Consider the following 13,046-nt stretch of genomic DNA (forward strand, 5'->3'; position numbering starts at 1 on the left):
AAACGGTGGTTATATTTTTAATCCGGAAACATATTTTTGTATTTTGATCACTTACAGATATATTGTTTTCAAGATATGTAACATCTGTAAATTGTAATCTTTTCCGGATAACTGAAAAACCGTAATGTATATATTTTTTGACAGTCCAGCACGGTTCATCTTCTTGGTTCTTTCGGTAAAGTCACGCAGAAGAGAAACAATAAAATAATAAAAACAAAACATAACAAAATAATTCTCACGACGTTTCGGCCACAACACAAGCAGCCGTTCTCTTCTTCACCTGAGGACGGCTGCTTGCGTTGTGGCCGAAACGTCGTGAGAATAATTTTGTTATGTTTTGTTTTTATTGTTTTATTGTTTCCCTTCTGCGTGACTTTACCGAAAGAACCAAGAAGATGATTCCCTGCAGTCACGAAAGCTTTAAATCGAAAAAAAATCCAGCACGGTTGTTTATCTGCTTGTCACAGTTATAGCGCGCACTGAATGGGGCAGGCACATTTGCTGTGGCCGTGGAGAGAACGACCTCCACCACGGACAATGAACCTCGCAGCTGCCTGTGGTCATGCGTTGCCAGGGCAGCAAGGCCCACACCAAAATCCCATCACCCTTCTTGCGCCCTACCCAACCCCACCACCACCACCGCCGCCACAACTTCCTAAATCCCCACAGTTCTCGGCACTGAACTCCCCCCCCCACCGCCACTCAGATCTCAAAAACAAAGACATAGATCCACCCCCCCCCGTTATAGCCTAAACAGACTTGGAGCAAGTGCTGTTAGCGAGCACCTAACTCCTCTCTCTCTCAAACGCGCACACACACCACGCTTCTCTCTCTCACCCCCTGCCTTCAACTGCCAGGCAAAGGGCACCCCCAGCACATCATCGCCCGTTCGTCCTGCTCCTGCAGGCAACCTGTCGGGTCGCGTGGGAGGCTGCCACTGAAAACAAACAAGGGGGGGGAGAAGAAGAAGCAGCACCAGCAGGAGGAGGAGGTGGTGGTGTTGGGAGGGGAATAGGGTACGAGCAGGATAACGACTGCTCCTCCATCACCACCACCCCTAGGTCGCCCTCCAACTCGACCCCCCCCCCCACCCCCGGCGTGCCAGCAGTGCGGGCGGGGGTGCCTTGGAGGGATTCGGCCGTGCGGGCACAGCAGCATCAGCAGCATCAGGAACAACAGCAGCAGCGACGGTGGCGGCAGTGGCCGAGGCCCACGGCTCCCCGCGTCTCTCCCTGGCCCGGCCACCGCACCGCGCAGCGCATCTCCTCCCAACCTCCCGCGATCCGTGTGATCTGCGCCGCGGTACTGACCGCACGCCGTCTCCCGTGGGATCGATGAAAAATGAAGCGGTAAACTTTTTGACAATGTCGTTTTTTTTGTTGTTCGTTCTCTCTCTCTCATCTCTTCTCTTCTCCCACACCGCCGCGACTTTTCCCGGGCCGATTCTCTCCACCCCCCCCCCCCGGCGACCCGACGCAGTTGCGGGTAGCAAAGAGCGTCTTGCGAAAAAGGCGTGCAACTGTGAATGCATCCGTCATGCGCTTTCTCCGCTCTCTCGCTCATCCCCTCTGGTCTCCCCCCCCCCCTCCTCCTCCACATGATCCCTACTGCTTGCCAGTAACTTTGTCAACACACGCTTAACTTTTTTGTTTACGACTACCGCTTTCAAATAGGCTTTACGTTATTCTTTGGTTCTTTCGGTAAAGTCACGTATAAAGATAAAATAATAAATTAAATAATAGCATATACTATTCTTTTATCTTTATACGTGACTTTACCGAAAGAACCAAAGAATAATTCCTGCAGTCACGAAAGCTCCAAAATTAAGAATGCTTAACGTTGTTATTGGTTTTGTTGAAAACTTTCAACTCGCTTTGGCAAGTGCGGTCGATTTGCAAGTCAGTAAAGCCCCCAAAGCTAATTTGTGTGAACCTTTAGTTATGATTTTGACTTCTAAATTCAGAAAGTGGCAACAAAGGTTGTATGTTCAGCATGCATAACTGTTGAACCCAGAGTTGATGGCAATGCTTATTGCAATGTTTCAAGTATGACTTAAAACGTTTTTGGATGGAATGTGAATAATGCATATGCACACACTCCACATATACACTCACGTATACCTGGTAGCATTCACATTTGAAGGATGATATAACAGTTCAGAGTGATACGCCAAAAAATATGGATTCCCGTTTTCAGCTTGTAGCGATATTCATTGAAAATGTCTGATGCCAAGAAAGATTTTCTTCAATTGAACATTGCGTTTCGGTGTTTTGGCAGCACATATCAAGGTGCTGGCTGGGTGGATAAACGTAATGCCTTTCATGTCTGCTGCATTCTGACTTTAATGGGAAAAAATTGGCAGAATTGTATTTATCTATCCCTGTTATAGCCAGTCTGTTTTCACTTATCATGAGCAGCAGCAGCAGCATGCTGTGCTAAGATCTTCCTTTAATAGGTTTTCACCAATAAAGTAGTCGATGCTTTCAAATTGCAAAGCCAGTCACTGTTGAGAATATTCGACAAATACTCTTCATCCTGCATGACTTATATAATAAACTTGGGAAATTGACTGTTCAACTTTAAAACGATTTCCTTCCCCCTCCCTCGTTTAATATGATCATATTAATTTAGAATGTCCTTTAATATAAAGCACATTCATAAGAACGCTGAACACAATCACCTAAATGTACCCTGAATGCTCCATCCTTGGATTTATTATACAAACACCTGCTTTTAATTACGGGAATGTGATTAGCATAGTCCTGTCACTGAAGCTAATAATGCGCACGCATGCTATGGAATAATCAAGCGGTCCCCCCCCCACCCCCGAAAGAAATTGGGCCCGTGTTTGTTGTCCAAATTGCATTTATTTATCGGCCCATTATGAGGACATTCCACGAAGAGAGTCCGGTACTTTCATCTTTCATTACTCAAGAAACATAGGAGGTTTTTTTTTTCAATTAAAGCAGAAATTATGCATTCGTTGTGGGTCTGGTTATCTTGCATTCTAAAGATACCGTTAACTATGCACAGCTTGCAAAGAAAATAATTGCATTTTCAAATCGATATGGAATTAAAGTATCTTAAAACGCGTGTTCCCCCTCCCTAATTAATTCCACGTAGAATCTCAATTTAGCAAGCTACAGCGGTACAACTACATATAAGCAATATTTCCTACTGCCCTCGTAAACATGTGCAAGCTATTAAGTTAATAAAGGTAAATTAGATTTTTTCTAAGGCAAACTTGTGTTTTTGTTCATTTGAAAACGTGTAAAAACTCATTATGTGCCATAAAATATAAACGCTTGCTTACAGAGAAACTGCCGCATTACACCACGTGATTACGATAATAGCCAGTGGTGGACATTACACTAAAAGGCCGTCCTATATGGGAGGGGGCATATGATATTTCGCCATCCAAGGCTTGGATGTTGCCCACTTGGGGCAATTAACGTATGAACCACCCTGTATGTATACTGAATTGTAAAACGGTTACAGCACAAGGATCAGTTTTCCATTTCAGGCGAGCATTACGATTACTCTAAACGAGTTAAAAACACTCACAGTTTTCCAATCTAACACCTGCTATATTCATAGTGACAAGACCAATTCCAGTAATTCAATGCGAATGACCTTGAAAGCGTTTTTTCAGCACAGGTATTATCAATAATGAAACAATTTGTAACACAAGAATAGGTTTTTCCCCTTTTTTCTGGCAACAAAACTGAAACCTTTTGTAACACGCACACTATTCCACGGACGGTAAAGTATTGCACCATGGATATTGATTACATTACATAGAGGTGTCATTTACCTTTTCACTCAAGACTTAAAGAAGCCACTAAGACTCCACTCACACACCAAGCCAGGCAGTGATGACTATGCACGTGGCCTGTTACCCAGAACTGTGGAGGTAGCGAGAGTTAGTGGTTCACACAGATGTCGTGAACTCTCTTTACGTTTACATCGAGGTCCCATACCCTGGCTCGTCAGGAAAAGACGGTACAGCAAGTGGACTAATCGCCATCTGTCTCCATTTGTATGGGGATGGAGTGTTGCCCCCTCCGGTTTCCTACCACCTGTGTAATTATAAACACTCGTCGTAAACTGGCTGAAAACATCTTAAAATAAAAACCCAAATGCAGAACCCTCCCGAAAAAGAGTCTGACGACTCAGTGTGGCTTGTTTGCCCCGAGGCTGAGCATTATCCACAATGTGCTAGTGCATACTAAAGGATTGGCCGAGCGGTGCGATGGGCAGAGATTCCAGGTCTCAGCTGGGTTTGTTTTCAGCGTGCTCACAGATATGGGGAGGTGCTTCATATGGCGAATGTGTTGGGCTCCTAACATCGTTGCCTCTTATTATCACTGGAATATTTAGAAATGTTGAGACACGAGCAATATTCGAGACGTTAGCATGAGAGAGAAGGCAATTCAACAGCCAGATTTATATAAACTGTCAGTCCCAAATAGGATTACGTAGATATACAGCTGACTTGTTGTCTGTTTAAACCCGGGCTTTCGCAACCGATTTTATCCATAAGGTGTTTGGGTTAGATCGCGTAAATATAAGTGTGTCGTTAAGCCTGCCACCACACCGGTATGCTGAACTAGCAACGAATTGGCGTGTTTTGTTTACCTGACAAACGTTACTTATTGGCGGTGTCGAGTGGTGGCTGGTTTTGACGCATTTATATTTACGCGAACTAACCCAAAAACCTATATTATGCCTTGTTGTCTGTTGTCCAAATAAAACATTCCACAATCTCGGCTCTTTTGAGCCCATGGCCATCATGAGAATGTGTGCAGAATGTGTAGAAGCATGGCAATGTCATCTTGACAAACAAAGCATTCTGGAATTCCGGTTATTTTTGTTGTTGAAGACACAGCTTTGTGGATATAGTATTGTCATGCATAAGCCATTGTGCCGGATTTAAAGAGTACTGTTGAAAAGTGATTCCACAAACATTTGCCATTTGAGCACGCCGTTTTCCCTGGAAATTATATCCAGCATCTTCGGGCGATTTGCCAGAACGGTGGAGCCGTCCACCTGCTTCCAGTCTTAAATAGTGCAGGATGATGTCATCATTGTTGAACCCCATCAGGATTCGAGATCAGAGGCGGCGGTAGGGGTGTATGCAATTATGTAATAGATCAGTAATCAACCACTTAGCATGTGACTCACCTGTAAGGAATTGCAATATGTGTTGTGTATTACTTAAAAATACGCTTCCAGGCTACGCTGAGTCTATAGCGATCACAGCGGTTGAAATCATTTGAATTATTCTCAATTTCAACTGATTATTTAACTAATCTTGGCCAGTAATAATTCGTTCTGCATAACACTTCAACGTTATCAAAATCAATTGAATGTCCTTGTTGGCAAGCATGCTCTGCCACTGCTGACAGCTGTGTTTGGGATAATTTAATGTTCCTTTGGTGTTCTAACCCCAAAAAAATCTTTATTATGAATAATACTGGTCGCGAAAGCCTACGTGTTAAATTGAGTATTTGCCACCTCTATCAGGAACGTTGAGATTAGAATTGTGTTTGCAGACCATTCCTCAGTGATAAAGTGAGTAAACACTCACTGATACGACAGCAGCGATGCACGCGGCTTCATGATCTGGAATAGACTTTATCAACAAGTTTTTGTTAGAGCTGGAGTAGGCCGTAGGCCCTCTGCCAAAACCTTCTAGTACATCATAAAATGGTTGAGCATGCCTACAGCTAACGTACAGCTCTCTGATGTGTTATCGGGATGTGACACGTGTTGTTCGGCATGACGTCCGACTTTTCATCCCACGTGCTGGGTGCTTGTGTAGTAACTTAATCATCACAACCACTAAAAATAATTTGTCTCCAGAAGCGCCCAGCACGTAGTTTTAAACGTCAGACATCATGCTGTACAGCACGCAGTACAACCTGACAACACAGAGCTGTTCCAACACAACCTCTAAAACCTAGACAGTAATAGAGCAAATTAATGCACTTACTCGAGTACAAACAGATAATGGTATCATTAAGCGTTGCTCGTGTAACACATTCCTGCGGAGGGAGCTGGTAGGAACGTTGGGTTGCTCGGTCAATGGCCAGGGTCAACGGCGGCGTGGTGTATTCCGCAAATATGCCCGACTGTGAGGGCGGGCACAAGCCGGCGTGAGTAGGTTAAACGTTGAGTTTTATAAGGGCACTACGGGGTGACAAGCCCCTCCCCACCCAGCCCCACGCCTCCCACCCCCCACCCAGCCCCACCCTCCCCACCCAGCCCCTCCCCACCCTCCCCTCCTCACCCAGCCCCTCCCCACCCTCCCCACCCAGCCCCTCCCCAACCTCCCCTCTCCACCCAGCCCCACCCCTCCCATTTTTGGATTCACGACGGACGGACGGACGGACACAATAATCCCCTGTGGGCTGGTGGAACCAGGTGGTTCCTACCAGTATTAATGTGGCATGTAGGTTTTACAGGTGTCTTGTGATGTATGCACGCAATACAGCATCTCTGAAATCGAGTCCAGGTTAGCGCCATGAAAAATTGAGCAATGGTAACATACGCTCCTCGGTTGTGCGTCCATGAGAACAGAGTGTCAGTACAAATAGTACCAATCATTAAATATGTATGAACATGTTCATGGAATGACAAAAGCATTGGGATTACCAGCAGAAAAAACACTCTTTGCAACATAGATGATGAGAGTCCATACATTCTGCAGGTGAACTGTTAGTACAGCTAATATTCAGAGTTATGGGTGTCCCTTTGTAAAATCTTGCCGTGTCGTGTGTACACACATCATTACTTTATTCTCTGCATACTATGATGCTCCTACAATTTAAGTTACCTGCCAAACTTTGTGGTCATTTTGAAGAAATTCAATGTTTTTTTCGAGAAAATATGCCATACATCGATGTACAATATATATTAATGTCATGTTGTGTGGATGCTCAGAAAAAATATATATAATATGGAGCAGATGGCAATTAAATGAGAATACAACCTATGATCAATCTCATATTGGTTTATGTGCTATGAAGAATAGATATTGCCCAAAATGTAACCAATTATATATTTTATTCTTTTAAGGCAGTGTTGTTGACACCACTTCATATGCAGCATCACCAAACAATTAGTTTAATGTCAGATGGACTGGCAATCAGACTAATAGAGTACAATATAGTACATACAAAGGCAATGTAAAATGTCAGTTTCAGCATAAGGAGAGACATGCTACATATGAAAACTAAATTGAATATTCAGATAACCACTGAAACTGATCATGTTGCCATTGAGAAGTGGTCACCTTGCAGTGAACTGAGCACGACGATAACATGCAGCACTACACTGGTAATAAAAAAAAAAATTCTGGCCTGGACTTTTGCAGCTGTTTTATGAAGCCCCTGAACCCCAACACCGAGGAATTAGCAAAATTACAATAACATGAATTTATTTATGAATTCAGGAGAACATTACTGAGTCTCAAGACTGATTAAACTGGTCAACAAAAAAAAACGTTTTTTTCTGGCCTGGACTTTTGCAGCTATTTTAGACTAATTTCAGGGTGCTGATTCCAAATCTGATCTCAGATTTGCTCTATAACATCTCATTTTTATGCTATCGGCATACCCCATTTTCATTGATTTTACCCGAAATTAACTCTGTCACTTATGATTGCAAGTTTTTGCGAGTCAGTGACTGCTTTAGTGTTAAAATATGGTGCTGTATTTTTAGGATAGTGTGTTTATAATATCATTTTATGTAGATATCCACATTTATTTAATATTTTTATTCTGCAGTTTTTATTGAAAATGCAATATTTGATATCTCAAAAACCTGATGTGATAGACAAAAACTGATGCCAGATTTGGAATCAGCACCCCAAAATTACCCTAAAACCGTTGGAATACCTTATGCCAGAAAAAGTGTGTTGACCAGTGCTATGTTAACAAATATCACAAGCACTCAGATCCAGAGAGCATAGATAAATAAATATGTTTTACTGTGCAGATGCGTTTTTGAACGATTAGAAATACACTAGGCATCAGCGCATATCCGACCGTTACATTACCACCATTGCAATTAACCACTCACATGTAGTGGCAGAAATACTGCATGGAGGAACTTTGATTTTCTATAGAGGTTCACAAATCTGACCTTGTCACATTTAGCAATCTAATTAATCCTGCTACACATTCCCTTCTAAAGTACAGAAAAGCATTTCCTGTGTTAAAAGTTGTTCACAATTTTTTTTTGTCCAGTAACCTATTTGAGCATGATGCAAGCAATTTGACTTAGATGTTTACATATTGATGTTTTCACTTGTCAGCCTAAACCTTTAGTTCCAAGCTTGTCAGTCAATTTTTTTCTACAAAGGTATATATTGAGGTTTAAAGGGAGTTCAGGAGAGGGTGTGATACAAAAACAAACCAAATGAACATAGGCAAATTACTTTTCATGCAATCCTGCAATGCTGGCATTTAATGCAACAGCGCTAAACTCCGTAAAGGCAACCTCATCATTGTATGTAAGCTGTCAATCACATTGGCATAGCATGTCTAAACAAAGTTATGAAAATAACCCTTAATATAAAAGAATGAAATCAGGGACCCTAATTGTTGCAAGTTGGTGAGATACAAGTTTTCCTTCTAATTTAAGTCCTATCTGCCGCTTTTTTTTGGATGAGCGCATTATTAAATTCCTCTCCATGCCATACAATGCCCGTCTTTGTTGCAATTTGTGGTTGCGGGCAGTCATCCATGTCCTGCAGAGCTCTGAAGCAAAGCGATCGCCGCGAAGCTCGGAGCAAACACACTGCCTGTTATTCTAAATTCCAGATGCCAAAAAAAGAAAAAGCCAAAGCGTGACTCTTATCCCATTAGGAGTTCTCATTTCTTACAAATTGACAAAAATCACCGAGCGGCTAATTGCTTGGGCCTTCCGCATTTGTCCCCAAGGCGAAAAAAATGCCGTCGAGTTTGCACAGCGATAAGTACGAGGGAGCGTGCATGCCAACTGCACCCAGTGTGTATACGTTTCAATAGCCACATTATGCACGCCCGTACATTCAATACGACGTTGGCGAGTGACTACGACGGTCGCGTGCAATGAATGATGGGTGTGAATGCGTTTCATTTGATTTATTTCAAGAAAAGGGCACTTTCAAAAATAAAATACCGACGTCAACCGACCGCACCTGTCTGTGTTGTGCATTGCCGTGTCGCTTTGTGGCAGCCCCGGAGGCTTAGCCCCTTCACTGGAGCTTCCTGCGGTTTGAGCCCGAATAGTTCAAATGAGGCTCAGGCAGGAAATGATTGCAACTGCTTCCCATTGGAAAACAGCAGAGCCCAGAGCTCCCAGATGTGGCATTGGCATTTGGTTCGGTATCAAGGCTAAGATTGACTGAGCTCCGGGGGAAGTGAGAAGATTGCCAGCCTGGAGGCATCGCTTTTGAAACACGTTTTAAAGATTCAGGTTGAGATGATGAAGCGAGCACCTCACCCCCGACCTATCGTTATACCTCTGCTGAACCGGGCAAAAGCGTCATGCAGAGTCGTTTAGTTATTTAATGGCTTGGAGTAGAAGTCTTGGAATGTAACGGCACACAATTTGCGATTGATTATTAATGAGGCTTTGCCCGTATACCTGAGCCATACACAAAAAAAAAAACATCTACTGTACTGGGCCTCTAATTGCATTGTTCTTGAGTAAGAGGCATCACCTGGAGAAGTGCAGAATAACAGTAATTGTACCAATTAAGACTATGGAATGGTGCTGCAGTATATTTGTACACTCTGTAGGCATAACACTGGTATATTGCATTAAATACAAAGGCATACATTTTGCTAAATTATCAATTCATAAAGGAAACAACTTTTACTATATTTAAAGGATAAAACCCAACAGTAACAGTGGAATGGGATATAATCTACCGAATATTAGAGGTTTTTAACACGGGCAAAATGATTCATGTTCACGTATAGTCAAAATGAAATAGCTGTAAGACCGTGTAACATGTTTTGCAGTCACAACGGGGGAGCTAAAGGTTGCTTAAATTATTAATGTTTTTCATTTTCAGATGGTTTCCAGCGGAGAAACTTTGCAGGGGCCATCAGCCGAGATGTCAACTCATCAAACTTTCCACGGGGATTTAGCAGAAGCCCTCTGAACAAGGAGGAGGCGGGGGGGGAGTAGGTGTGAGTGTGGGGAATAAAACAAACCGCAACGCGACGGAGCGCAAGCTGTTAAGATTTCGGCAACAACAACAACAACAAGAAAAAATTCGCTGGCGATAAAAAAAAATATCCTGAATAATAATAATGAACCGGATTCCATCTCCGAAGGCGCAGACGGCACACGGGGGCGCCGATCGCCCGCGTGGACACGCCCGCACGTGCGGAGGAGGAGACGGGCACTCCGTGCAGCCAACGCGCAACGCCATCTGTCCCACCACTCGGTCTGCCGCGTGCCAGCAGAGCGACACCGTGCTCACGGTATATCGTGCCGCTGGGTTGTTTTTTTCCCACACCCGCCCACATCGTCGTGTCCCAGACATCCTCATCGCTGTTGTTGGGAGATCGGATGTGGAGCGGGGTGGTTTTTTAAATCCTTTATATTAAGTTCACTTGCTTGCTTGCTTGCGCGCTTACGACCGTGCAAATCTTTCGGTCGTTTTTTAACCCACTTCCCGTGATCCAATCGAGCTGACATTTTGCACACAGACTCGTTGTGCGTGACAATTTATTTTTCCAAAATTTTCCACTTTTTAGGAATTTTTTTCATATTTAATTTAAAATACCAATGTGATAAAAATGAAACTCTTACTCAAGAAAAACAGAAATGAATAATAAAATAAAACCGATGCCACGCATATAAAGGATTTATAGTGAAAAACTTTGTTTTTACGGGTTAATTTTTGTTTCTTCTTCTTGTTTAAGTCCCTGGTGCAAATCGCTTGAGAGGGAGGTTTGATCCCAAAGCCTTTTGGATGAATAACAACAGCAAAAATACAACACGTTTGTCGATAACATGAAAAGTATTTAAAAGGTTACGTCAAATGTGTAAATGACGATTTAAAAAACAACCCATCAAAACAAAGAAATCGTGCTGCTCAAACTTCCCCAGGACATGCTCATGATTTGTCCACGCGCACACATGGCATTGTGCTTCTTACATATATTTGTGTCTTCGTTGATAAATAGGTGACGTTTCGGACAGTGGTAAATTTTCAGAGCATATGTGCTATAACGCACATATTCAGTGTGTATACTTTTACTTTTAAGGAGTGTTAATTATGAATGTGTTGAGTTTTTTTTTTTGCAATTGTGCACCACTGCCAACGCATAATCACAAAATCATTTGTTTTATGGAGGCTTCACTGTTTGTTTTTTTAACGTGTTTTCCAATGGTAATTTAGAATTTTAGGCGAGCTCTGTCCACTGAGTGAAACCAACCAATCAACCAGACTCTGGGCCATCATTTTTTGGGGCCTGAATACCAAAAAATGGGCCTCTGGGTTTTTTTCTCGAAAAGTAAGCTTTACAATAATCACCATAAGTATAATTTGCAATCACTTTGTCAATCCACGTCTGCCTGAAGGATTTCTCACACTCCATTGGTCGCGGGGAAGGTAAGGGCTTTAAGGGATGGCAGAATAGCGGCTCACCAAAATCAGCTGCGTGACACCAAGTGTTGCTTGTAACATTAGCAGTGTAGCCAGTGACCTATATACACTCGTGTGCAATAACTACATGAGGTTACAAATGTATTCAAAATGTAAAGTATATTAAATCGTTCAGTTATTACCCCGATGCCAAAAAGTTATTTCAGTAGCAAAGTAAATGATGCACACTAAAATCAATAACTCAAACATGTATTTATTTCATAATAATCATAACAATGATCACAATTCACCACGCTGGTCAGTGTGGTTTGGTAGATATGAGATACCCAAGACTGGTTCGGATATCACTGGCCACCGATGTCAGCCTGGGCCAGAGATCAAGCTCGGTGATTAGCTTCAATGCGCAGTTCTCGAACCACAATGTGTATTCTCACAAACAGATTGCATAACATGTACAACTATGAGCGTACAAAATAATGTTTATAATAATTACTGGCAACTCTGCTGCCTCATTACGACTAAAGCCATGGCAACGTTCCCAATCTCTGTCCTTGACTTTAACACGTGGTAGGCGTTCGCGAACAATATCATCCATAAAACAAGTTTTTTTTTTGGAAGCTCCTTTGCCAGTAGCAAAATATGATAATTGTTATAAATCAATACCAGATAAGACAAAAACGATGATCTGGGAGTGATCTAGCTATTTGTTAAAAACTCCCTTGTCTATTAGGTATCCTCATGCCAAATACACGGGGACATCAAGGTTTGGCTTGTAGTTGTTAATCTACCGGTCCTGCAACAAAAATAAAATGAGACACTGAAAAGCACACCTACATAATACATGCCTGCTGGACAAATATAGCAAGCAGTTTTGCAACTGGCTGAATTAACAACCAGTAACATTATAGATGCATGCTCTATAAATAAGACAACACATAAACTCACAAATTCAATAAATATCTCACAGTATATCTTTCATATGAATACATTTATATAGCTACACTGTGCATTGGTACATAAAAAATGCATCACAAGTATATATACACATGTATGAAATATATGAAGTACATACACATGTACATATACTCATAATGTGTCTATATATTTACGCTTTCACAAATAAGCTGATAAGTTCCATGATTGGCCTTACATGTTGGTGGGCAGCTGCTTTTAGCAAACGTACAGAACTCCTCTTATCCACGGATGCTATTAATCCACAAGAGCTGTAGGGTCTGACAAAACCCCCTCTTCTCTGCCGCTCTATTTTTCCTATTGTATGCAATTTTCTGAGGGGTTTCCAATCTTTGTCTGTGGGTCGGTTTCCTATTATCTAAAAAAAAATTCACAAATAATAGGAGTCGCGCGGAAAATTCATCCTATTTTTGTGATTGTTGTCCTTGACTTGTTTCCCGTGGTTGAGTGACGTAAAATT

The 13,046-nt window shown here is 42.3% G+C and overlaps 1 protein-coding gene across 1 annotated transcript in view; it reads left to right on the top strand.

Annotated features, from left to right (window-relative positions):
- The first annotated feature begins 769 nt into the window (after window positions 1-769).
- Window positions 770-13,046, top strand: part of LOC144723325 (coiled-coil domain-containing protein 102A-like) — an 85,891-nt gene continuing 73,614 nt past the window's right edge. Inside the window, exons 1-2 of the mRNA XM_078602026.1 lie at window positions 770-1,349; window positions 10,070-10,484. Coding sequence (XP_078458152.1) covers window positions 10,311-10,484 — 174 coding nt within the window. The 5' untranslated portion in view covers window positions 770-1,349; window positions 10,070-10,310. The remainder of the gene's footprint in view (window positions 1,350-10,069; window positions 10,485-13,046) is intronic.

This window comes from Lampetra planeri, chromosome 17 (assembly GCF_965212315.1).
Source record: "Lampetra planeri chromosome 17, kcLamPlan1.2.h2, whole genome shotgun sequence".
In the NCBI taxonomy this organism is placed as follows: Eukaryota; Metazoa; Chordata; class Hyperoartia; order Petromyzontiformes; family Petromyzontidae; genus Lampetra; species Lampetra planeri.